General features: G+C 42.2%; 1 protein-coding gene across 3 annotated transcripts in view; it reads left to right on the top strand.

The window, feature by feature from the left end:
* Nucleotides 1-2,339: 2,339 nt before the first annotated feature.
* The window catches only part of fkbp15b (FKBP prolyl isomerase family member 15b), a 63,735-nt gene continuing 38,523 nt past the window's right edge, over nt 2,340-27,551 (top strand). For 2 of the 3 annotated variants that reach the window (XM_079517351.1, XM_079517352.1), the window contains exons 1-17: nt 6,408-6,775; nt 11,234-11,337; nt 11,701-11,782; nt 12,466-12,535; nt 12,638-12,712; nt 14,160-14,258; nt 15,210-15,359; nt 15,578-15,646; nt 16,334-16,477; nt 19,806-19,951; nt 20,791-20,839; nt 21,045-21,161; nt 22,972-23,059; nt 24,577-24,674; nt 24,790-24,871; nt 26,757-26,866; nt 27,000-27,098. In XM_079517351.1, coding sequence (XP_079373477.1) covers nt 6,450-6,775; nt 11,234-11,337; nt 11,701-11,782; nt 12,466-12,535; nt 12,638-12,712; nt 14,160-14,258; nt 15,210-15,359; nt 15,578-15,646; nt 16,334-16,477; nt 19,806-19,951; nt 20,791-20,839; nt 21,045-21,161; nt 22,972-23,059; nt 24,577-24,674; nt 24,790-24,871; nt 26,757-26,866; nt 27,000-27,098 — 1,908 coding nt within the window. In that variant the 5' untranslated portion in view covers nt 6,408-6,449. Of the gene's footprint in view, nt 2,532-6,407; nt 6,776-11,233; nt 11,338-11,700; nt 11,783-12,465; nt 12,536-12,637; nt 12,713-14,159; nt 14,259-15,209; nt 15,360-15,577; nt 15,647-16,333; nt 16,478-19,805; nt 19,952-20,790; nt 20,840-21,044; nt 21,162-22,971; nt 23,060-24,576; nt 24,675-24,789; nt 24,872-26,756; nt 26,867-26,999; nt 27,099-27,551 lie in introns of those variants that run through there. The other variant, XM_079517353.1, reaches the window with a different exon arrangement.

The following is a 27,551-nucleotide window of genomic DNA, read 5'->3' as shown; positions in this document are numbered from 1 at the left end:
TAATGACTTAGCCTATAAAATGACTGCTATAGAACAAAGAAAGGCTGGTATACTTTGTAAAGGATTAGATACTTTATTTCCATAGAGAAAGTTATAGAATTCTTTACTATAAATCGCTCTGGATTAAGCTAAATGCTTAAATTGTAAATTCTCATAGCTGTGCCATTAGAGATGCGAGTGATCATTCGTGACGTTTTTTTAAATGGGCATGATATCTTGAGTCAAAAATTCAACAGATTAGACATTTTCTCCCTATAATCTGTTGATCTTGGTATCTACCAGTAAATTAATTGAGTTATTTTAATTAATATAGCCTATTGTAGCAAGTGGCACAATGGATAACTAATTAAAGGTTGGTATATGGTAAAGGAATTGACTGCACATAAACCAGAGTACCAGGTTCGGAAGGAGCTCAATGTGTGAGTGAAAACCAGAGAAATAAGGAGGCAGAAACTGGAGTCAAAAGTTAACGGAAATATTATTATTGACTCAAAAAAACAGAACTTAAACAACTTTGAACATTTATAGAAAATAAAAAATACAAAATGGGGCCCCTTTAAAGGTGGTGACTTTGAGAGTCCATGTTGAGTTCCTATGTTTCTAGGGGGGAATTCAGTCTCTCTCCAGTGTGGAGAACAGGGTTACCACATTTGTGGAGGGAAAGGGGGGGCGTCGAGATCCGGGTCGGCTCGCCAGGTCCAGGTACCAGCCGGTACCAGAACCATCCAAGGGGAATTCCTTTTAAGGACACAAAAACCTGACCTGCAAGGCCAGGTGTCTAATTGTTCAAAAATCATCGCTGTACAACTTTAAATCAAACTATTAATGAATAAAGAGTTCGATGTGATCAGTATCGATCTCTTTAATCATTTTTCTAGTAACAGTTTATATATCATTACATGCATGCTTTTAGAAAATAAAATTCAAGGTATTTTATAATATCAATATTAATTATTAAATCAAAAGTTCAAACATAAATCATAAATCAAATACTTTCAATATAAACCCAAACAGTTAACCAGTTGATCCAAGTTAACATGACACCAAGCCTATATAACTCACCGAAGAGTAACCAAGGATTGTCACAGTAGTGAACCGGAACCTGCTGCTGCCATGCCAAACATTTCGGCCATCTTGAATGAGGTGGAAGTGGGAGTGGGGAGTGTAGGAACTGATGTCACCTTTATACTGTCTTGATTGACAGTTGACATGGGTTGCCATTTTCGGGTTGCCATGTTGGCTGGGTTACACTATACCTTGAAAATGAATATTGAATGAATTGCTGGATGGAATGGGAGATATATCTGTTCACAATGATGGCAAATGTCTTTTAGGGGAAACAATGCAATAATATGCTATTCTAGGAATCTATAGGTGCTTGAAAATGAGCTATAACCACACAGAAGACACAGAGATCACACAACCGGCAACGTCAGAGCCAATTTATTTTCAACAATCCCTCAATTCTTTAGTGAACTACAACCTGAGTGTGCATGTTTGTGAAATGAAATGAAATGAAATGAAATCTATATTTACCCAGGGTATTTGGGCTAAGCTCAAGAACTTGTTTCCAGCCAGCCAGTGCTCATAGAACACATTTCATCGTAGTGGTTGATGCCTTGTTCAAGGGCATTTCAGCGGTGGTAATTTTAACGTGTCGGACGGCTGATTCGAACTGGGAACCTTCCGGTATCTAGACCGCGCCGCTATCCGTTCGGCCACCGCTGCCACGGTGACTCTGAATGTAGCCTACAAACAGAACCAAATGGACCTGTATGCTAATCCATGATCTACTTAATTGTAGCCTACAGTCCCTCAGAGTTATGCTTTTGCAGATCCATAAAATTAAAACATTTCAGAACCACTGTTCTAATCTAAAAAAGAGAGAGAGAGAGAAAGAAAGAAAAGGGTCTAACTATATAATTCAAAAAGAGTTGTGAAACCTATAAGCTATGATATGAATAAATACAGCATGTGTATGTATGATAACATAGGCTAATGTAGTAGGTCAGTGGCTCTCAACCAGTGGTCCGGGGGGGTTCCAGGTTGTCCCCAGTTATACTTAAATGATGGAGAGTTGGTAACCAAATCTGTACCCTTATACTGTAGATCTTTAACTTAAATTGTTGTTAATTTACAAGAAGCCTACCACAATTAGAGAATGTAGAAGAATTGTTATTTTGATCAAAGTTTGCCTGTTTAATGGTGGTCCTAGCCTGATTATCAGACGGTGCCCCCTAGTGGCACCGTGTGTACACTACACCCTGGTGTCAGAAGACTGGTCAGGTGATTGGTCAGCCTGGTGTCAGCTGACTCCAGCAGTACCAGGAAGAGGAACATGCACACAAGCTCAGTGTCTGCTGCTGTCAAAGAAATTAAACCACCCTAGCTGAGCAAAAACAAGGCGCAGTGTCATTACTATTTACACATGACTGTAACTTGAAAGCAGCGGAAAACGACCCGAAAAGCATAAATATGTTTGGCGGCGGCGGTGATGACGACGACGCGGATTTCTTGTCCCCGACTGGAGGGTGAGTTTTGTTGACTGTTGTCCAGCTAACGTTAGCCTGTGTGAGCTAACGTTTGATTGCCTCTGTGTAGTCTCTACTTTGTCTTTCTTGGACTGTCAACATTGCAGCATCGCAAACCCTCGACCGATTCAACATGGACTGGAAGCGCTACAGCTACAGCCTCTTTTGTGGTCAATAATAACAACAATGAAACAAAATAAAAGATTAGTACTATCAAGCCAATTAACTAGTTTGCTCAAAGGCAGAAGAAGAAAGTTGCTTTCATGTTCAATGCTGTTCTGCATTTCTTCTTGCCCCAGCCCAAGAGCCGCTGTGGTCTGATGAGTGGTCACATGCTTACATCTGATCCCTCCATTGATTTCTGACTGCCACACCATGGCGCATTAGATCAGTGTGACCTCTTGTCCTCCTCAGTAAATTCCATTAACTGACTGACACTTGCCATTTCTATCAGATGCCATTCTCTAGTTCAGGGGTCGTTTTTCAGACCAAGGACCCACTAGCTGAGAGAGAGAGAGAGAGAGAGACAGAGAGGGGGAGAGTGAGAGGGGGAGAGAGAGAGAGAGAGAGAGATGAAGTAGGGAGTGTGACCCTAACATTGTGTTTCACAAACCTTTTCATAGATGGCTTCATAGACTTTATTATTATTTTTTTATTATAATTTTTATCCCACGATTTTGTAACCCATTTTTCACCCCTGTGTCAATTATCTAATGTGATCCTGAGCTCTACACACCCTCCGCCAACCTGGGGAGAGCAACGGACTTGAACTCATGCTTCCTTCATGCATGAGTGTCCAAGTCGCTCCTTTACACCTGACAGGGGGAGTTTCCCTGGTTGGACGTAGCGCGTGGAGGGTACACGTTATTCCAACCAGTTCCTTTCCCCTCCATCAGGCGCCCCGGCTGGCCAGGGGGGGGGCAGTTTTCATAGACTTGTTTGACAGTACTGTCAATGTGTAGTGTTGTGTTGCATCCATGTTAATGTGTATTTTCAGGCAGTTAATAAGACACTCAAGAGGTAGCCGCAATTTGCAACTCTAGATTTTTTTAAATAATGGGATGAATCTAGAGTTGCAATTCCCTCCATTGACTCCCCATTCATCCAATTTGCGTTTGCGATCTGCTTGTATTAAACAACGTTAAACTCACCGACATCGCAGCTCTAGGCCAAGCTTGATTTATCCTCTTTCAATCTGCCAAGCTTTTGTTTCATAAAAATCCACCGTAGACATGTTATGAGCTACTTTCTGTCAATAAATTCTGTGCAGGTGATTCTTTTTTTAAGTGTTGAAGTTTGGAAGCACTCGTTGAAGTCACTGAACGGCCCTGCATACCACCTGTTTCGAATTTGCACATAATGCAGGAGGCATTAATAAAAACGAGTGCTTCCAAACTCCAACACTTAGAAAAAGAATCACCTGCACAGAATTTCTTGACAGCTCATTAGATCATAACATGTCTACTGTGGATTTTTATGAAACAAAAGCTCGGCAGATTGAAAGAGGATAATTCAAGCTTGGCCTAGATCTGCGATGTTGGTTGAGTTCAACGTTGTTTAATACAAGCAGATCGCAAACGCAAATTGGATGAATGGAGGGTATTGCAACTCTAGATTCATCCCATTATAAAAGTGTTGCAAATTGCGGCTAACTCAGAGGTAGTGACCGGATGGGAACCGCAAGGTTCCCAGTTCGAACCCGGGCTCCCCCAGAGTTGGTGTCGAAGTGTATTTGAGCAAGACTCTGAGTCTGAACCCCTAATTGCTCCCGGTGTGGAGGTTGGTGCCTTGCATGGTTTCCTCCGGCATCGGTGTGTGAATGTGTGTATGAATGGGTGAATGTAATGCACATGCATCTATGTAAAGTGCCTTGGATAAAGGCGCTATATAAAATGCACCATTTGTCCATTTACACTTAAATGCCAAGAACCTTTGGTGTTGTCCTGGACGGTCGGCTCTCATTCAAGGCACACATGATCACACCAGCAGTCACTCAATCCTGTAGGTTTACACTCTACGACATTCAAAGGATTAGATCCTTCCTCACCCAAGGAGTCAGCCCGGCTCCTTCTCCAGACATCAGTCATATCAAAACATCGCCTCCTCACTTACTGTGCATGTGCACTTAATTTAAGCATCTCAAATTGTTCCAGAATGCAAGCAGCACGCTTTGTCTTCAACCAACCAAAACATTTCACATGTCTCCTGGGCCCCCTTCTCTGCTCCCTCCCATTGGCTGAAAACTCACCTCTTCAGACTCCATCTTAGCCCGTAGCACTTGCCCTACCCTCGACGACCTTGCAGGCGAAAGCTTGCAAGGGCTAAAATATGTAATTTAGATAATAGCATGTATGTTGTGTTCATAGTTACCGACATTCTACTGCTATACGGGATGATACGGTAGGTTCTCAGTTTACCTATGATCCTAGATCCTAGATCTATGCATTTGAATGTTTACCCTGTCCTGGATCTTGTGGTGTTCTTGCTTATTGTAAATCGCTCTGGATTAACATCGTCTGCTAAACTAAATGCCTAAATTGTTAAACCCGGCCTTAGTACTTGGAAAACTCGCACTGTGAGGCGTTGTGAGCTTGTAGATCTGCTATTTCAGCAAATGTTCCCCTCAGAATAGGCATGCTGCTAGAAGGGTGCTGCTCATGTGGTTAATGTAAAAAAAAACAAAAAAAAAGTTCTTATCACACAGATTTGGTAGTGAGTTAGAGGACCCCCTAGGTGTCATGGACCCCCTGCGCTAGGCATTTTCAGGGAGTGAGCAGTCTGCATTCTATGAATGGACACTTCATCGGCAAACATCAGAGAACATTAATGATGTGTCATCAATGCGAAAGAATGGACCCTTTTCCATGTCATAATAACAGGGTACAGAGACGGCGGCAGCCAATGAAATGAGTCTGCTAGTATCTTAAGTATGCCTAAGGAGGCAAATGTCAAATGTCAAAATCGATAAAATACACCTATGATAGATCCAAGGCTACCTAAATAGGAGCAAGCATTGACAATAGCTAATAGTATTATTATCAGTGCTTGCTGGCTGACTGGTATGGTACACCTAAAAATCACACCCGTGTGAAGTGAGGGGCGCCCTTATCATCGTACATCATCATGCATCATCTCATTCCGGCCAGTCAGAATTTGCGTCCTCACCTTCGTCGTTTGTGTTACGCAATGTTTGTGTTTACACAAACACTCAAAATTGTCCATTCATTGGCAATGGCATTTAGTGTTTGTGTTAGGACAGGGGTTCTCAACCTGTGGGTCGCGACCCCCCACATTATTTTGGGGGGTCCCCAAATTATAAAAAAAAAGAAAAGAGGAAATTTAGAGTTTACATAGTACACATAGTGCATGCATAAACTTGTTTATCTGGTTTCAGTATTTATTTATGATGTATTTTCTCTATTAAGGTTATTGTAGCGGTCAGCGACATGTGTGTTTATTGTTTTAGCACACACACTAACAGCTGGGCATAGGAGGGGAAAACACTTCTATTAACTGCATTATGTCATGTGCTGCGTTCACCCCGATATGGCATGCTGATGAAAGGGGTCCGGGTCCATTTTGGTTAACTTGTGTAATCACTACTATAAACGGTCTACCACCTGATCTTGAGGCATTTAGGGAGTTTTCTAACATTCCATGATTGCTATGTGATAAATAATGTCCCCACAATGTTGTGAGCTGGTTTAATACAATTCCAAGTTAAGGGGTTTAAGGCAGGGAGTTGATGGATGGTGAAAGGAAGGAGGAGTGAATGGCTATGGCTACTAATTCCTTTCACATGTTGCTCGTTAGTCCGGAGGAGCCCAGGCGAGATGGGCTGCCTGCTAACCACACTTCTCAGCTCGTTAACGAGACTGAGAGCACACAAGTGAGTGAGTGAGTGAGCACGCAAGCTCCATGCCCTTCTCTGCTATGCTGTTGAATGTGCCACAGAAGTGCGACCACGCTGGAGCCAGGATAGAGACTAGAGCCAGGAGGTCAAAAGATTTGGGACTGTTTTGGGGGCCAGCGCCGCACAGGGAATCCTTAACGCCTGCAGTGGAGGAGGAGAAGCTACCGGCGGGGTGTATTATTAGGTGGTTTGTGGTCTCCCACCGCATGCAACTGCGAGCACGCTGTCAAAGCTCTCCTCACTTCCTCGCCGTCGGAGATGAAGGCCTCATAGCGTTGACCATGAACATCCTGGGAGATACCAACGACTACCTGTGGAGGGACTTTCATGGGTCTGTTAAAGCCCCAGCATTTGAAATTATATGATCTGGAAATGCATACAGGAAGAGTGGGCAAGAGTGTTCAATTGGCTATTTCTTCCCCTAAATGTAAAAAAGAAAAATAATGTAGAAAATGGTCATAAGTAATGTAAAGACTTCATTATCAGACTAATATGTAAGTTACCCTTCAACTTCTTGTTTATGCCCCACATGACTACTAGGATATACAGGTTTTGTAGTAATTGTAGAAAAGATATATGAGGTCTTATTGTCGAAAAACATTGTTAAAACATTGATTGAATAGTTAATTTGACAGAAATGTATTAACGGCAACAGAGTACAGTCAAACACTCCAGTCCAAAGGGGATAGCATAGCACCAAACAAAGTCCTTGCGGTCTTGTTTCCATTTAGGCCCTAAGCCATCAATTCATAGATGATGATGACATCTTCTAATCATTACTTGCATTACTTGGCCTATTTAGACCTGAAGCCGATTTAAAAAAAACGCTTTCTAAATCCTAACGCAAGTTTTCAGAAATATAGATGCTTTTCGGGTTTTAATGTTTTTTTTCCAAATCTGTTTTTTTTTTTTTTTTTTTTTTTTACATTTTGGGAAAAGTAGCCAATTTGTCCACTCTTCCTGTGACTGTTTTAGTCCAGAATCTTGGGGTTTCCCCCCACATTTATTCAACGTTAATCTCTTGTTATGCCAGCAGCAAGGTTGTTTCCCCATTTCTCCCATTCCACAGTGGGGCAGCGTGAAATCTAAATCTAGACCTATGGTCTAGACTTTCTGTTATCCAAAAGTTGATTTGTTTAATGGGTTTGGATAGATCATGCCAGTGGTTAGTTTTTTTTGTAAATGTAAGCAAGCTTAGCCTGTTGACTGCTTATGACTTGCATTTTTATAGTGCAATATGGGAAGTACAAACTAGCCCATTGTCTGGCTGACTTGTATGTGACTGGCTTAGTGTGGCGGTAGGAAATGCTCAACTATGAGCAAACAGCAGTAGCTCTCATAATCCTCCAAATCAAGTTGGAAGTCTTGTACAAGTAGCTTTGGTCTTTAATTAATGTGGGAAATGTTCTTGATCGTGTACTGTCAGTGGCTTTGACCTTTTTGCCCTCTTAATTATTGGAGACATTTACAGACTCGGAGATGGCTTTTCATGCCATGTCAAATCTAGTGTTTCTAACATGGCAGGAGTCAAACATTTTCTGTGTACAAGAAGTGACAAGCTGGCATAACCAATACATAAAATAAGGCAGACAACTTTACCAACTAGTTAAAAATGGACCTTTATATTTGCCTGCCTGCCTGTGATAATTCCCCTTCTTGGTTTCTCAACCTATTATTTAACCCATTTTGACCTGAGATCAGATTCTAAAAATGTCTGTTTGAAAATGACAGTTTTCTGGAAGAGCTATGTTTGTATGTCAGTCGTTCTTCGATTTTTCAAAAATAGCAGACCTACAAGCTCATAGCGCGCCACTCGGTGGCGCGCTATGAGCTTGTAGATCTGCTATTTTTCAATAGCTAAAGCATAGCATAATGCTAACACCAAAAGGGGTTCCCGCCCAGAATGAGTTTAAGACCTGAGACCAGATTCTACAAATGTCTCCCTAAATCATGACAATTTTCTGAAAAACCTATGTTTGTACATCGGTGGTTCTCAAACTATTTCATGTCAAAGACTCCAAGCATTTTTATGTAATTGTGCTGCCGACCCCCATCTGGGACGGTGGGACCGCCCAAGAAGCAAAGATGAGAGTTAATAAAAAACGTTTGCTGTGAAACGCTACGAGCTTGTATTGTATATCTGCTATTTGTCAATGGCAAAAGTTTTAGATAATGGTTAAGGTTAACCCATTCAGGACAGGAACCCCTTTTGGTGTTTTAATGTTATACTTTAGCTATTGAAAAATAGCAGACCTACAAGCTTGTGGATCTGCTATTTTTAAAAAATCTTGAAAATGTGGCGCAAATCTTTGAATATATATTCTTTCAGAGTGAACGTTTTTAACTCAAATCTTTGCTTCTGTGGGGGGGGGGGTCCCTGGAACAACATAATTTTCAGACGGGGGTCGGCGGCCAATTGCATACAGTATCTCACACAAGTGAGTACACCCCTTGCATTTCTGCAAATATTTCATAATATCTCTTCATGAGACAACACTGAAGAAATGACACTTTGATACAATGTAAAGTAGTCAGTGTACAGCTTGGACATCGGTGTAGATTTTATTTCCCCCTCAAAATAACTAAAAACAGCCATTAATTCCAAACTGCTGGCAACAAAAGTGAAAAAGTCCAAATTGGGCCCAAGTGTCAATATTTTGTGTGGCCACCATTACTTTCCAGCACTGCCTTCACCCTCCTGGGCATGGAGTTCACCAGAGCTTCACAGGTTGCCACTGGAATCATCTCCCACTCCTCCATGACGACATCACAGAGCTGGTAGATGTTAGAGACCTTTAATACGCTCCTCCACCTTCCGTTTGAGGATGCCCCAGAGATGCTCAATAGGGTTTATGTCTGGAGACATGCTTGGCCAGTCCATCACCTTTACTCTCAGCTTCTTTAGGACGGCAGTGGTCATCTTGGAGGAGTGTTTGGGCCGGGTCATTATCATGTTGGAATACTGCCCTGCGGCCCAGTCTCTGAAGGGAGGGGATCATGCTCGGCGTCATATCCCGAGGTTGTCTTTGGGAAATGGACGTGGGAGTGCTGCCAGCATTGCTGCAGAGTTTGAAGGGGTGGGTCAGCCTGTCGGTGCTCAGTCCATACGCCACACTACACACTGCATCAAATTGGTCTCTATGGCTGTCGTCCCAGAAGGAAGCCTCTTCTAAAGATGATGCTCAAGAAAGCCCGCAAGTGGTTTGCTGCAGACAATCAGACTAAAGACATCATGGATTACTGGAACCATGTCCTGTGGTCTGATGTGACCAAGATAATATTATTTGGTTCAGATGGTGTCAAGAGTGTGTGGCGGCAACCACGTGAGGAGTACAAAGACCAGTGTGTCTTGCCTACAGTCAAGTATGGTGGTGGGAGTGTCATGGTCTGGGGCTGTATGAGTGCTGCCAGCACTGGGAATCTACAGTTAATTGAGGGAACCATGAATGCCAACATACATACTGAAGCAGAGCATGATCCCCTCCCTTCAGAAACTGGGCCGCAGGGCAGTATTCCAACATAATGACCCCCGACACTCCTCCAAGATGACCATTGCCTTCCTAAAGAAGCTGAGACTAAGCATGGCCAAGCATGTCTCCAGACATAAACCCTATTGAGTATCTCTGGGGCATCCTCAAACGGAAGGTGGAGGAGCGTATTAAAGGTCTCTAACATCTTACAGCTCCGTGATGTCGTCATGGAGGAGTGGGAGATGATTCCAGTGGCAACCTGTGAAGCTCTGGTGAACTCCATGCCCAGGAGGGTGAAGGCAGTGCTGGAAAGTAATGGTGGCCACACAAAATATTGACACTTGGGCCCAATTTGGACATTTTCACTTAAAGGGGAATACCTCTAATTTTCAACATTTGACTGTCATTAATATACCTTTTGAGTTGTTGTGTGGAAATAATAAAAAGTCCCCCACCCCATTGGAGGGGGGGGGGGGGGGGGACAGCTCAAATGTATATTAATGACATAGTAAAATGTTGAAAATTAGTCGTATTCCCCTTTAAGGGTGTACTCACTTTTGTTGCCAGCAGTTTGGAATTTATGGCTGTGTTTTTTGGTTGTTTTGAGGGGAAAATAAAATCTACACTGATATCCAAGCTGTACCAATGTGTCATTTCTTCAGTGTTGTCTCATGAAGAGATATAATGAAATATTTGCAGAAATGCGAGGGGTGTACTCACTTTTGTGAGATACTACTGTATATCTTTGGTGGTCCTTGACATGGAAATGTTTGAGAACCCCTGACATAGAAAAAACACAGGTTTTTCAGAAAACTGTCAGGATTTAGAAGAGACAATCGTCCTCGGGTCTAAATGGGTAAAAGTGGTTAAAAGGAACCCTGGCTATTAAGACAAATATGCCTTAGTTAAAACATTATACTTGCCCTCTATAACTAAACACCTTAAATATGTTATTTCTTTCATAAAAAGCTAATCTTTCACTCAATAGGGTCTGCTCCTGTCGCAAGTCGATGTCATATGTCCATGTGTGGTACTCTAGCCCTATGGAATGAACGTGCTAATACAAAAACAACTTAATAATTCCTAAGGTTAATATGAGCATCAAACAACATATTTTCAGAACGGGGTCCGCGGCTTTATGCAGATAATTCCAGGGGTCCTTGACATGAAAAAGGTTGAGAACCACTGACCTAGAAACATGGGGTTTTTCAGAAAACTGCCAGGATTTAGAAGGCATTTGTAGAATCATCCTCAGGTCTAAAGGGGTTAAACTAAAGGGATCATATATCTTTTTTGTTTTTACTCTGTTCTGTTCCCAGGGCCAAGCTGGCCTCGTTGTTTGGACTGGACCAAGCAGCGAGTCATGGCAATGAATCATTCCAGTACACGGCACCAAAACAGCCCAGAAAGACCTCAAACCCAGGTGAGATCAATCAAATCAATCAATCAAAGACCTCAAACCCAGGTGAGATCAATCAAATCAATCAAATACCTCAAACCCAGGTGAGATAGATTGCCACCAGCCATTTGTGGGGTTTCGCCATTCTTTTGAATCTGACCAATTAACACACATTCATTTTAAAGAAGGGAAAATATTCCTTTTAATATATTTGTATATATATATATATGTTTATTCACATATTTTTATCTGTGCATACCATAATCCACCGTAATTAGTAATGTCATTTATACGTTTTGTTAATGTGCTTATTGTGTCTATACTCTATATATGGGCACCGCAACAAAACCTAATGCAATGAATATCGTGTTTGTTGTCCATTCGTAGTGCTTCCTTCCCAGAAACTCGCTGCAGCGCCCCCTGGTGCCCCTGCAGTGTTACTGGCCACAGCAGTCCAAGCCTTCAGATAGTAAGTACAATAATTTCATGTAATAAAGTGTTGGTTGCCTTCACCGGTGCATCGTTTCTGTATGGTTTTTCGTAAGTTAATGCCCTACTTGATCATATGACTGCGTCACGCAAAAAGCATCCAAAATAGCAGATCTACAAGCTATTTTGGACGCGTGTTAATTTTGTAGACTAAGACTAAAAGACTTAAGTTTTTTTCAGAAGACTGAATAGGACTCAGACTAAATGGTGTGTTATTCAAAAGACTAAGACTAAATCTAAATATGCTGAAAAAATGCATTGCAAAAATTGCAAAAATGCAAAAATACACTTTTTGGGTAACAGTTTTGGACTTATGAGGTTTCCACCCAACAGAGACGGTATCCAAAGCCTGATTGACACAATTCATTGTGAGCTTGTAGATCTGCTAACCTGTTTCCGGTGCAACCATGTGTAGATGGCCTGTTTTTAGTGATGCGTTTTACATTATATAGCTATATAATTGTAATTATTTTAATATTACTAAGACATATAAAACCTATCAATGCTGCGTTTTATTTGTGAGCAATCTAATTGTTCAGCTTCTGTACATCGTCCCGTGACCCTCCACCACTCGGAGACGGTGGCGCCTTAGGCTAAAAGTCAATTGATTGAAGTGCTTGCCAAGCTGCTTTAGCCTTTCTCAAATTCATTTCTGTTGCACAGCATTAACGGACAGTACGTCAAGCAAGGAAAACTGGGTGCCGCGGTACTTGGCAACCACTCGACGAAAGAGGTTGGAGGAGCTAATTGGTTGTCGGTCATTTCAGATTATCCTAAACGTTTGAATTTGGTAAAAAAAAATAAATGAAGTGCCTCTTCCGTTTCTCATTTTCAGTACAAACTGTTGCTTTATGTGAGCCAGCAGAAACAAGTGACCGCGGCCAGGATTCATACTGGCTTCGTTTTCACGGTGAGCAGAGGGTAAACGGCTTGTCACAATGATCACTGTCACTTTACATTGTCTTTGGGGGAATAACCTTAGAGTATATATACAGTTGGGTGCCACCGATATTGTCCCTTATCATTTGACCCATTTAGGCCTGACCTCAATTTTTTTTTAAATCCTTCTAAATCCTCCAGTTTTCTGAAATAAATATTTTCACGATTTTTCAAAAATAGCAGACCTACGAGCTCGTAGCGCGCCACTCGGTGGCGCGCTATGAGCTTGTAGATCTGCTATTTTTCAATAGCTAAATTATAACAATGTTTAAAACACCAAAAGGGGTTCCCGCCCCAAAATGGGTTAACTGTCCTTTTGCGCAGATCACGCAAACCTCAGCAAAAAGAAAAGGACAATATCGGTGGCACCCAACTGTATGAATAGAGACGGCACCGGATATCTCCTCCCATCCACTTGCATTAAAGGAGAATTCCATACTAAAAGGCTTTCTTACCTTTCTTTGTAGTTGTTACGTCCCCACCAAAGAGGTCCAGGTGTTATTTTGTGCAAAAGCTCCTTATTGGCTATTTCCCCTACCATAAGCGCTAAATGAATTGCATTGAAGTGAATGGGAATTGAATGGGGCTATTGGGTGTTGTGCTAATTCGCTTATTTCCATCGCTCAAAATTATTATTTTTTTGTATATATCCTCTCTTCATAATGTAAATAATATCCCAAGCGGCACACTTTACTACTTATTTCGATGGAAATAAGCGAATTAGCACAACACCCCATAGCCCCATTCAATTCCCATTCAATGCAATTCATTGAGGGCTTATGGTAGGGGAAATAGCCAATAAGGAGTTTTTGCACAAAAAAACACCTGGACCTCTTTGGTGGGGACGTAACGACTACAAAGAAAGGTAAGAAAGGTAAAAAAGCCTTCTAGCATGGAATTCTCCTTTAAGTTGCTCAAAAGCGCATGAGGCGATTTCACTAAGGAACAGAGTGCATTCTGGGATGGATTTTCCCCAAACTCATGAACGCGCTTGGCCGTTGACTATCATTGCACGCGTTCACGTATGAAACAGCGGCGTTCACGTATGAAACTGCGTTCACGTGTCATCGTGAACGTGCACAATGATAGTCAACGGACCAGCGCGTTCATGAGTTTGGCCCAGCGCTGCAATACCAAATTCGGCCACTATGTCCATTTCTCCTCAGCGTTTCCTCCGGGTGCCGTCTCTATTAATATATACTCTAAGGGAATAACGTGGCTACAAAGCATATGTGGAGTCTGTCAATATTATTGCCCTGCCTTTTTTTTTCATCACCATACTTGGATTTAGGGAAATGATCTGCTGTTCTTGTTTTCTTTGTACCATTCTCATAAATATCCAATGGGAGATATTCCCTTTTGCAACATTTCGTTTCATTCCTGTAACACATTGTTGTGGCACTTCCTCTCCCCCACAGGTTCAGCCCAACAACTATTGCACTTTTTATGACGACCAGCGGCAGAACTGGTCCCTCATGTTTGAAGCGGAGAAAGTTGCAGCAGACTTCTGCAAAGAGGTGAGAGGGACAGTCGGGGGTATATTGGAGAGACATTGATCAACTGGGCTTGTGGCAAATATTTGACACTTGTGGCAGTGTTCCGTTATAGTGCGTCGCAGTCCCGCCCCCTACCATGGACCTGGAAATTATTCTCCGTTCATTTTCCTCATAGACATTTCAGAAAGTGAGTTGTCACGACTCGAGTTGGCTTTGTCCGCGGCGTAACCGTCTTTAACACATTTTGTGCCCAAAACGTCTGTGGACGTCCTGGGTATTACCGCACGTGCATAGCCCAAGACGTCTGTGGACGTCTTTGGAAAAAAAAAAATATATATATATATATTATTTTTTAAAATAAAAAAATATATATATATATATTTTTTTTTATTTTAAAAAATCAAAACACTTTATTTTTAAACACGTGGTGCCAAAGTTTGTGTTTTCGCCATTGAGAATGCATTTGGCGTTTAAATTAAATAACTCAAACTATAAAACATTTCAAAGTAAAAAGTTCCAGCATGTGTCGCCACAGTCAGCTGAATTATAAAAAATGTGAATGGATTTTCTAGGTGAAAGTGATTTTGGGCAGTTTTGCGTGGGCTCTCAATGTGTTAAATAAGTACTTTTTGAAATGTCTATGGGAAAAATGCATTGGGATTTATTTCCTGGTCCATGGCCACAAAAGTCAGAGTTTGGAGTTCTGTGGCCTCTGTCAGTCGACAACGGGTATAATGGACTGTTGGTGCTGCACGGCTCTCGCCAAAATGTGAATCTCAATTTTCCTCCACAAGAATTGAGATCAAGATTCTCACACGATTCAATTTTCTTTGCATGAAAATATTGATTGTCTTTAGTCTGTAGATGAACATTTACTACATTAAAAATGCGGCACTTGGAGGCAACTACTGTGGCTTTAAACAAACGACATCAAAGTGCTTGACTTACTTACTTACGCTTACTTACTTTCAGGTGTGTCTGGCGAAAGTGAACAGCGTCGCCTCCCTGGACGCGGCGGTCGTTCAAGACCTGAGTCTGGGAGACGGTCAGGCAGTAGAGAACGGAGATTCCCTTCAAGTGGCGTACACAGGCTGGCTCCTGCAAAACCACGCCATTGGACAGGTGAAGTGTTGTTTGCTTTCAGTGTTACTCTCTTTCATGTCTTTTAATATGTCTTCATTTGTTGGATGTGACAGGCAGGCAGGCAGCGCAGCTTATTCAAGTCTAAAGCCTATGCATGTCGGTCTCTCGCACGCACACACACACACACACACACACACTAACTGATGTTTGAAACATGAAACGAGTGTATATACTTTTAACTTTTGATTTTGTTCCAGGTGTTTGACTCGAACTTGAACAAAGACAAACTGCTTCGAGTGAAACTCGGAGCTGGAAAGGTCATTAAAGTGAGTCATCTCTTGTTTTTGTTTTGCCTTGTTGTGATGAATTAGTCTAATTAATGATCTTAATTGGAACTGTAGCTGTGCTCTCTTTCCTCTTCCTCCCACTCAGACTCTCCTTTCCTCATTGCATTTCTGTTTCTCTTTTTCTTTCTCATTGCCTTGCTTGTTCTTCCTCTGTTTATAACCGCAGCCCATGGGATTAGCTATTGAAAAATAGCAGATCTACAAGCTCATAGCACGCCACCGAGTGGCGCGCTACAAGCTTGTAGGTCTGCTATTTTAGAAAAATCGAAGAACGACTGACATAGAAACATAACTTTTTCAGAAAACTGTCAGGATGTAGCTCCATAAATCCCGGCTCCTCCTGCCCACATGTCGAAGTGTCCTTTGGCAAGACACACCAATGAGTTTGTGTGTGTTGAGGGGGGGGGGAAGTGAGGACGACTGGTGTCGACTGTTCGCCGCTTCACCTCCCAATGTATGAATGAATGAATGAACCATTGTAAAGCACTTAGAGAAGCGCTACAAAAATGCAATTCATTTGCCATGGGGAAACACTGCTTAACTCACTGAAAATGGCAAAAAGAACAGGGGACAAAAGTGTGTTGGTTTTCGTTGCTTTTCTTTGGGGTCATGTTTTCCCAGATGATGAGTGTGTGCGTGCGTGCGTGCGTGCGTGTGTTCATTCAGGGCTGGGAGGAAGGCATGCTGGGGATGAAGAAGGCGGGCCGTCGTGTCATGGTCATCCCGCCCAGTCTGGCGTACGGCTCCAAGGGCGTGGCCAACCACATCCCCGCCGACAGCACGCTTGTCTTCGAAGCAGAGCTTCGACGGGTAAGGTCCTCTATTGCGCCCAAAAAAGCACCAAAGCCAAAAAAAACCCACCTGGTCCAGGCGTCTCTTCCCGGGTTTTTAAACAGCTGGTGGTTCTAAATGACGCTTGCGTGCGGCTTCAACTTGCAGCGTCGGCAAACAAGCTGAGACGCTTTTTCAAAACCAGGAACCAGGAACCTGCTCTCCGTTTTTTTTTTTTTTTTTTTTTGCCACGCGTATATGTGCCCGCGCTCTCTTGTCTGACCAGGGTAAGAGGGGGCAGATGCAAGCTGAAGCCATCTTCCCCATTGGGTTGCGTGGCAGAATAACCAATGAACCGACGTAAATCCTTCCTCCCATTGGGTTGCGTGGCAGAATAATAACCAATCAACCCAGCTAAAATGGTGGGCAGAAGTGCCACTTGTGGCCCATTTTGGGCGGGAACCCCTTTTGGTGTTAGCATTATGTTATGCTTTATCTATTGAAAAATAGCAGATCTACAAGCTCATAGCGCACCACCGAGTGGCGCGCTACAAGCTTGTAGGTCTGCTATTTTTGACAAATCGAAGAACCGCTGAAAGACAGAAAACTGTCAGGCATGTAGAAGACATTTTTTAGAATCTGATCTCAGGTCAAAATGGGTAAAGTCGCACAGATTAGATTTCAGGTGCATTTGCGACCAAAATGGTCGCTATTTTGAGCCCTGGCTTGAGAAAACGTATGGCCTTTTCAACCTGGTGACGTTGTAAACTTGTAGATTAGCTGTTTTTGCCAGAATGTACGCCGTAGCCACTTCACACTCAGTATGTATAGTCCAGTAAATAAAGTAAAGAATTCCTCTCAGTTTGTACAGAAAATTGGATTATTTTGTTTCTCAACTGATTCTGACAGGACATTATGTCTACTAGCCAGGATAAAAAATCTACCAAAATCTGCTCACTGCTAGTACCCTAAATTTGCCTTAATCCAAGATGCCACCATTGACACCCTATTATAAGGCAATATTGTCTAAATTTCATTATGCTTTAAGTAGTAAATGTTACGTGTCAAACTAGGGGGTTTTCATGATTCTGAATCCATTCCAAGGGTTAGACTAAATTCGGCCATAGCCACTTACCCAAATGTCCCCAAAATGTGCTGACCTCATCACATTTGTGATGATGGCTATGGCCGTTTTTTGTGTTTTTTGTGCAAAACTAACCCTTGGAATAGATTCAGAATCATGAAAACCCCCTGTTTGACACGTCACATGCTACTTAAAGCATAAGGAAATATAGAAAATATTGCCTTTATAATAGGGTGTCAATGGTGGCATCTTGGATTAAGGCCAATTTAGGGTATTAGCAGATTAGGGTAGATTTTTATATCCTGGCTAGTAGACCTAATGTCCTGTCAGAATCAGGTGAAACTAAATAATCCAATGTTGTCCAACCTCTGCCATTTAATTATTGGACTATAAGCTGTGGGGAGAGGGACTTTGTAGAGCGATAGGGAGAGACGCAGAGCACTCTGACCACGTTGAAGACAGTTGTATCTCGTGTTGTTTATAGCGAAAGACTGTTTCATCCCCACTCAAAATGTGCACCTGCCCGGTCGGGCAAACCAGGTAGCAAACTTCACCTGCCCGAACCATTTTATTTACCCGCCCCAGGCAGGTGGGCAGGTGTATAGTGTCGAGCCCTGGTTGTGTTGCTGTGCTGGCCTGGTTGATATCTCCTTCAACAAAAGAAATCCCCAAACAGCGTGACTGTGATAGCCACGGAGCGTGCCGTGCGCTCCCAACGCACGTGCCATGAGCACACCCTGCAGGCACGTAGCGGTAGCGTGGCCGCACACAATTATCATCAACGTGACTGTGAGAAGTGTGTGTGTGTGTTTGAGCGACAGTTTGTCTTTTCTCACCACAACGGACTTTCTGTTCTAAACCTTTTTTACATTTTCCCTGTGCGTCCTTGAACAGTGGTGACTTGTCTACTACCATCTTGCCTCATCCTTTCTGACCGACACTCCAGAGCGAGTGAGATATTTTATAACTGCTGACCAGCAGTCCAGCAGCACCACCTATCCCTTTCCTTCAGTGCACGCGCGCGCGAGAGTGTGTGACATACTGTGTGTGTGTGTGTGTTTGCGCGCATGTGTGTGGATTGTAGGCTAAATGAGGAGTTGGACACCAAACGTTTTCAAATAGTTTTTCTCAGGTCTTTAGTGGCGTTTTCTTTCAGCGTCTGACTCCAGTCCTGTTGTTGTAGAACTCTACTGTAGGCTATATGTCTGCGGTGTACGGGTGAGTCTTTCTTTTCTCCCCTCAACCCCTCTGTCTCCTCTCTCGAGTCTCAATCTCTGCCAAGTGCCAACCCATGTCGCACACGTGTGTGTGACAAATGAATTGCATTGCATCGGTGGTCGGAACACCCGGGACCATGCGTGCTTGCCAGTGATATTATTAGCCTATTAAGACAGACAGTTTAGAAGCACCGTTAATAAAAGTTCAAAGACATATTTGACATGTATTTAATGTTTTGGCGGGTTGCGGGCCAGATTCCCTTTTCCTCATTGATGGTAATGTTAAAGGACCACTTTTCAACCTATCTTCATATAATAGGTCCTCACTAATAATCATGATAAAATGGCACAATTTTTTTCTACTCAGTCTGTGTTTCATAGGAGGGCTGTGGGCAGTTCAGAAACCCGTCCACCAGTGACATCATCGATGGGGAATCCAAGCTAATAGAAACTGCAGTTTTTCTAGTCCTGAAAAGTTACAATTGCGAAAATGGAAGCCTCACGATAATAAAAATCTAAACATTTTTGTAAATAAATAAAAATCTGCCTAAGGATGATGTCACTGGTTTCTGAACTGCCCACAGCCCTTCTATGAGACACAGACCGAGTAGATTTTTTTATCATAATTATTATTGAGGACCTATTATATGAAGATAGCTTGAAAAGTGGAGAAGGTGGTCCTTTAATATTTTTAGCCTGGAGCTGCGATTACAGGCTCCAACCAACCAGGAAATATATTGTAGAATTGAATAACCCATTCTGGACGGGAACCCCTTTTGGTGTTTTAACTAAGCATTATGTTATACTTTAGCTATTGGAAAAATAGCAGACCTACAAGCTCATAGCGCGCCACCGAGTGGCGCGCTACGAGCTTGTAGGTCTGCTATTTTTTGAAAAATCGTAAAAATGCGCCACAAATCTTTGAATAAATCTATTCTTTCAGAGCAAACGCTTGTCTTATTTCGACGTCGGGCCTAAATGGGATAAAGCATTAAAATGCCAAACCATAATAAAAGCTGTTCAGTCTTTTCAGCCGTCCGTTTTGTTTCTTCTCTCTCTCTCTCAGGTAAAGTTTTCCAAGGACAGCGGCTCTGACCGGGCCAGTGCCAGCTCTCGGGACTCAAACGGCCCTTCCGCAACCCCTTCCCCTGCTCCCAGCGTGGAGAACATGGCCCCAGAACCTCCTAGCCAGCCCACCGCCACAGGACCAAAGTAGGAACACGCTAGGGCATTAAGCAACTAGTCGACTAGTCGACTAGTTTACTAGTCTACTAGTAAATCCACTAGTCGACCTTGTTGGTACTAGTTGACTAGTTGATAAAAAAAAAAAAGTTTATTTTGTTTATTTTTTCCCCGATTTTGTAGGCCTCAATATCAGGTAGATTATAGTTATAGTCAACATGTACACAGTTTTTCAATGTACAAAAAATGTTTTCCAAAAAAAAAAAGTTAATTTTTTTTATTTATTTTATTTTTTACATAATAGGTAGTTAAACAACTAGTCGACTAGTCAACTAGTAAAAATGACTAGAAGTGAATGCCCTAGAACACGCTCACGTTCTGTGACTCCTCTAGGGGAACCTTTCCTCAAACCTGATTTTATACTTTGTTTGCACACCAATGGCCGAAAAATACACGCTCACTTTTGAGCCGAGAACACCATGCATGCATGCAAATTAAACGGTGTATTGTACTTACTTTTCTTCTACCGGTGTATAGATTCGTTTGTGGTAGCATAGACTTAACATATTCAACAATATCAACAACAAAGGGACACATCGTGTGCTGCGCAGGTGTTGTGAGTCTCTCTGCGATTACCTTGGGATGTTGCATCCCATAGCCTGGAGGGATGACTGCCAAAAATATGTCAACCTTAACCGAAATGTTTTACGCAGGTTTTTCTGCAAGATTTAAGCAACACAGGTCTCCCCCTTAAATGTAAAAATAGAGGTCATGGTGCACTGCACACATGACCTAAAAGAAACGCTTAATACAATTATCTTAATTCTTGGGTTTCTAAGCTGATTTGCCCATTACCTTCTCCCTTTCAGTGAATCGCCACTTCGAGCAAAGTCGAACTCCCTCAGTGAACAGTTGACAGTAAGCATGCTGTAATCACACGCACTGTTCTGAAGTAAACGGCTGCACACACACACACACACACACACACACACACACACACACACACACACACACACACACACACACACACACACACACACACACACACACACACACACACACTCTCTCTCTCTCTCTCTGACTGAGCAATGTTAGGACCTGACCATTCTTTTCCTATCTGCAGAATCCAGATGCCACCAAAGCCAAGCTGATCTCCCGCATGGCGAAGATGGGTCAGCCAATGTTGCCCTTTCTGACGGGGGTTACCAGCCAGCCAGACTCAAGTGACTCTGAACTAGAGGTGAGATGATTTCTTTAAGCACTTAAGGCCGACCGTCCCTATTCTCGGGCATGTCATAAATGGCAAAGATATTTAAACTCACAGTGAGGTGCAGAGAAAAAAATCACACCCGTTTGAACTGAGTGGTGTAAGGTCTTATATAGACAGATCAGCTGTGGTCTGACGTAATGTCTGATGTAATGAAATCACACCCGTGTGAACTGGGTGACCATAACAACCGTGCTCATTTTTGAGTGGTGTAAACCACTCCTACAACTGGCTTTTGTGTGCAGAAAAAAATGAGCATGGTTGCTATGTTCAAAATAATTTCTGACGTAATTAAATCACACCCGGGTGAACTGGATGACCGTAGCAACCATGGTCATTTTCTCTGCACAGAAAAAGCCAGTTGTGAAATCACATCCGGGTGTGATTTCATTACGTCAGATCAGAGCTGATCAGGCTACATAATACCTTACCTTATTTCATTACGTCAGACATTACGTCAGACCACAGCTGATCATGCTATATAAAACCTTACACCACTCAGTTCACACGGGTGTGATTTTTTGAGCACAGACAGACAGACAGACAGACAGACAGACAGACAGACTAACAAAGCCAGTTGTAGGAGTGGTTTACACCACTCAAAAACCTCGGAGGCCAACCGGGTGCTCACAGGAGATAAGAATGTCTTAAACGTGTATTGAAGATGCTTCTAGGGATCAGCGGGATTGTAGACTTAAAAATCACACCCGTGTGACGTGAGTGGGCGCTAATATATTAAAGTCTAACTCATGTTGATTAGGTGATGTAATGGTGATATAAAACAAACGGTGCCAACACAAACATTAAATTCTCTTTATTGTTAATGGCATTTAATGTTTGTTAGGGACAAATCTTCCCTTCATTGTCAATGGCGTTTTTAAAACAAACATTGGACTGAAAAACAAACAAACATTAAACCAAAAAGGAAGAGGAGATCATCCGAGCACTCAAAAAATGTGGACGAGAGGAAGTCAATTTAAAATTATGAAAGTTATGAATTAAAATTTGGTTTGGTTTTAACGTTTTTTTTTTACCCGTACGTCTCCGGTGAGCACCTTATTGTCTGTAGTTGTAAACAGGCTGTGACTCCTCTGGGGAACGTTTCCTCAAACCTGATTTTATACTTGCACACCAATGGTCGAAATACCACCGCTCACTTTTGAGCCGAGAACACTATGCATGCATGCATGCAAATTAAACAGTGTATTGTACTTATTTTTCTTCTACCGGTGTATAGATTCGTTTGTGGTAGCAAAGACTTAACATATTCAACAATATCAACAACAAAGGGACACATCGTGTGCTGCGCAGGTGTTGAGTCTCTCTGCGATTACCTTGGGATGTTGCATCCCATAGCCTGGAGGGATGACTGCCAAAAATATGTCGACCTTAACCGAAATGTTTTACGCAGGTTTTCTGCAAGATTTAAGCAACACAGGACAGACAATCCGTCTCCCCCTTAAATGTAAAAATAGAGGTCTGAGACTTGGATGTATTGTATGAAGGAGGAGTCAAGCCTGGACACTTAAGTGTCACCAACATCTCAACAGCCATCTTCCCCATTGACTGTCTCTTTAGTCTTGCAGGAGACAGTGGGGGCTGTAGTGTAGCATGCCACTTGGACACAGGACGGAGACAGTGGGGGCTGTAGCATGCCACTTGGACACAGGACGGAGACAGTGGGGGCTGTAGCATGCCACTTGGACACAGGACAGAGACAGTTGAGAAACCTAACGCGTTAGCTCAGGCTAGTAGATGTTTAATTAACTGTGATTCTCTCCAGGACTCGGGTGTTTCCCGAGCCAAGGATCGACCTGCTGCCCCCTCTTCTCCTGTGCAGATTTCCACTGCCCCTCCGGGCCCAGCACAAGGTGAGGAGCACCTACACGGGGCTTAACACACTGCTATGCACTATGTGACTGTAAAGTCAATCCCTACAGTAAGTTCAAGATATGAGTATTAGAAATGAATTGATTGGCCAGACTAGCGATATAATACAAGTATACAACATCCATGAAGCATGATTGGCACACACATTCGGTAAAGGCAACTTTGGGAAAACACCATTTTACCACCCCAAAAATTGGTGTGCGCTGCGCGCGCCATGTTATTTATTTAGGATTTATTACACCGACTTTTGTCCCCGTCTAGGACGGGGGTAGAGCGACGCAAATTTGGGGGGTTCCCCTTTCACAACGTCTTACAAATCACATATTGGGACTAGGGCATTCACTTCTAGTCATTTTTACTAGTTGACTAGTTGCCTAGTTTACTAGTCGACTAGTTGTTTAACTACCTATTATGTAAAAAATAAAATAAATTAAAAAAATAAACTTTTTTTTTTTTATAAATATTTGTACATTGAAGAACTGTGTACATGGTGACTATAACCATAATCTACCTGATCTTGAGGCCTACAAAATCGGGAAAAAAATAAAAAATATAAACTTTTTTTCTTATCAACTAGTCAACTAGTACCAACAAGGTCGACTAGTGGATTTACTAGTCGACTAGTTGCTTAATGCCCTAATTGGGACATGGTCTGAACAGTTTCAGTCCTGTTTTGTTTTTGTTGCTTTAAGCCCTGTATACACCTGACAGAAGGCCCACCCATACATACAGTACTTATTCAAAAGTCTTTTTTTTGCACCGATTACAACAGCCGATCAATTCCAAAAGTAGAGCAGCCCACTTTCACCATCTTAGTTAATGTAAATGGTTTCTTTTTTTCTTTTTTTTTATATGTTTTTTGGTGGCTTTCGCCTTTATTTTATATTTTTTTATAGAGGGACAGACAGTAGGCTGACAGGAAATGGGGAGAGAGATGGGGGGAGGGGGGTGACATGCAGTAAAGGCCGTCGGGATCGAGAGTCGAACCCGCTGCACACTGCCAGGTGCCTGGACCGCTGAACCACGGCCCACGGCTGTAAATGTTTTTTTTTTTTTACTGTAATAATAATTCTCTACGAATAGAACCACACATATCGTTGGTGTCAGGATATGGAAACCGTTGAGTACTTTTCATTCATCAAATATTTGTAACGCCTCACAGACAGACTTAACCCATTTTGGGCGGGAACCCTTTTTGGTGTTAGCATTATGTTATGCTTTAGCTATTGAAAAATAGCAGATCTACAAGCTCATAGCGCGCCACCGAGTGGCGCGCTACGAGCTTGTAGGTCTGCTATTTTTGAAAAATTGAAGAACCACTGACATAGAAACATAGCTTTTTCAGAAAACGGTCAGGATGTAGAAGACATTTTTAGAATCTGATCTCGGGTCCAAATGGGTTAACCACTTTCAACCATCCATATTTTGTACATGCCATTATACACACACACACAGTGGTTTTTTAACAAGCTGTTCTCTATATAATTGATCCCTACAGTGCTTTCTCAGCCCCACGCGACTCCGCCTTCTGCCTTACTGCCCGTCAACATGCACCCACAGCCTGGGATCATCGGAGGCACTACCCATGCCTTCCAGGTGAGACAAACACACATTTTAAACAGTGTTTTTGTTTTTTTTTTAAAAAACAAAGAAAAAAAAATTCTAAGATAATGCTAATGCTAAGCTAAGCTGTCATGTTCTGTCTCCATAGCCTTACTCCTACACTCAGACATCTGTGGCTCCCTCTCAGCTGCAGCCTCTGTACCACCAAGCACAAACCGTTCCATACATGGGTGAGTCGGCATGCACTCGGATAGCGGTTCCTATAGCGGTTTTATTGTCTGACTTCTGTCTATTGTGCTTTTTTCTTGTTAAAACCCCTTTATGGCCACTGACGTAATTGACGTAATGAAATCAATAAATCCCTTATGGCCAGTGACGTAATGGACGTAATCGATTGATTCCCAATAATCGGGAGCTTATTGTCGCAAAATTTTGCATTTTTTTGCTAATTTGGCTAACGGCCGATGTAATCTTCCTAAAACCGGCCGAAAATCCGCGCGTGCACGGTCGATCACACACACGCGTGATCGCGCATGCATCGCTGCGTAAAATGCGATGTTTTTGGCTTGATTAGAGCTTAATTTGACTTAGTTATGAAAAATACGATGATAGCTTAGCATTCCGGACATCTGAGAGTGTAACACAGTAGCAAAGCTACTGCCGGATATTTTGATCCAAACCGGAAGTGGTCATCGTTCACTCGCTCTCTTTGGTCAGAATCGGCAAAATGGTGACGTTACCGCCACCATCAGGACTGATTGTCCCAATACTATAGTCTTGCCCCGTCAAAATGAGATATAGTGTGTATATCGCGGATTTTTCTATTGGCATTAAAATGACAAATTAAACATTTGAAAAATGCTGGCTGAAGGCACATTAATTAGTTAATTAGGTATAGCAATAAGAGGGTTAAACGGTATATTTTCGTCCTCTCACTGTCCCTGTAATTTATCTGTATTCTAATGTATAAGCTGCATGTTCAATATGATGAAGTTTTTTCTTTAAACAAACAAAAATGTATAAACATGCTTGGAGAATGCCACTTGCAAGCCCCTGGAGGGTTTTTAGGCTTTCTCCTTTACATTTTTATTGACCTTGTGTATCATTTCCTGAATATTTTTGTATGTGAAAACAAACGAACAAACAAATTTTGTACAAACTAAGCCCACTGAGTTCACACCCTCCTACATGCTGATATTACGACTTCATGCGGAATGTTTTGTTCTAAGGTCTAACTCGGTGGTTTTCAAGTAACTCTTTTCATTTCAATTATTTATTTTATTTTTGCATTTGAGCCACGGAACCACCGTTTGATGAGCTTAAGCCTCTCGGACCCAAAACCTAGAATGTTTTGTTGTCGCAATTGACGTTGGTACCATTTAGGAGAGATAACGGGCAAACGTTGATCAAAGTAACAATTCTTCTACATTCTCTAATTGTGTAGACGTCTTGTAAACTAAGTAATGCAGATGTTTAACAATAATGTAACTCCTGAGAGTCTCAACTCTCACGAGTTAACCCATTTTGGGGCGGGAACCCCTTTTGGTGTTAGCATTATGTTATGCTTTAGCTATTGAAAAATAGCAGATCTACAAGCTCATAGCGCGCCACCGAGTGGCGCGCCACGAGCTTGTAGGTCTGCTATTTTGGAAAAATCGAAGAACGACTGACATAGAAACATAGCTTTTTCAGAAAACTGTCAGGATGTAGAAGACATTTTTAGAATCTGATCTCAGGTCAGAATGGGTTAAAGATCTAATAAGGGTCCATTTGGTTATCATTTATCATCTATCAATCTATTTATTTAACTGGGGACCTCCTGGAACCCCTCAAGGACCACTGGTCTAACTGCATAATGTTATACTTTAGCTATTGAAAAATAGCAGATCTACAAGCTCATAGCGCGCCACCGAGTGGCGCGCTACGAGCTTGTAGGTCTGCTATTTTTGAAAAATCGTGAAAATGCAGCACAAATCTTTGAATATATATATTCTTTCAGAAGACTTTTTTTTTTTAATTATTATTATTATAACATAATGTGAACAATGGTGAAATTCAGTAGGACCCAAAAAGAAAGGTGTTATTTCATCCTGATGGTACTTGTGTTCCCTCCAGGCTCCAGCGATGTCACTTCCTTCTTGATGACGGAGGCTCGTCAGCACAACACAGAAATCCGATTGGCCGTGGGGAAAGTGGCAGATAAAGTGGAACAGTTGTCTTCAAAGGTTTACACGAATATATAAAAAAACATTCATATTTTTTTGTGTCTTCATTCATGAATTTGATATAAAATGTTTTGCCATAATTGCTTTTTTTTTTTCTTCCCCCACCTCGTTTTTTTTTTTTTTTTTTAAACAGATGGATGATCTTCAAAGGCAGGGAAATGTCACCATGGGCATGTCCAGCATGTCGATGGAAACCTCAATGATCATGCACAACATCCAAAGAATTGTACAGGTACATGCTAGCGTTGCGAACTTGCGTGGGCCGACCTGTAAGGTCCGCAGGTCCCGCGGGTTACCCGCAGTCGAGATATTTTTACTTTACTGGCGAGGCCGGCTGAGGTGGGTTAAATAATGTATACTGATTTTTGAGTGGTGTAAACCACTCCTACAACTGGCTTTTTTGTGCAGAAAAAATGAGCATGGTTGCTATGTTCACCCTGTTGTACTGACGTAATGAAATCACACCCGGGTGAACAGGGTGAACATAGCAACCATGCTCATTTTTTCTGCACAAACAATTTCATTACGTCAGACATGATTTCATTACGTCAGACAGACCTTACACCACTCAGTTCACACGGGTGTGATTTATTTTTATTTTTTTTACAAATGATTGTTTTTGTCCTGGGAGGAAATGTGCGTGGAAATGTGCGCAGTCAACCAGGCCAGCACAGCAACACAACAA

Source organism: Electrona antarctica (assembly GCF_951216825.1).
Source record: "Electrona antarctica genome assembly, chromosome: 12".
Taxonomy (NCBI): Eukaryota; Metazoa; Chordata; class Actinopteri; order Myctophiformes; family Myctophidae; genus Electrona; species Electrona antarctica.
Note: the sequence above shows the minus strand (reverse complement) of the source record. Positions and strands in the feature narration are given on the sequence as shown.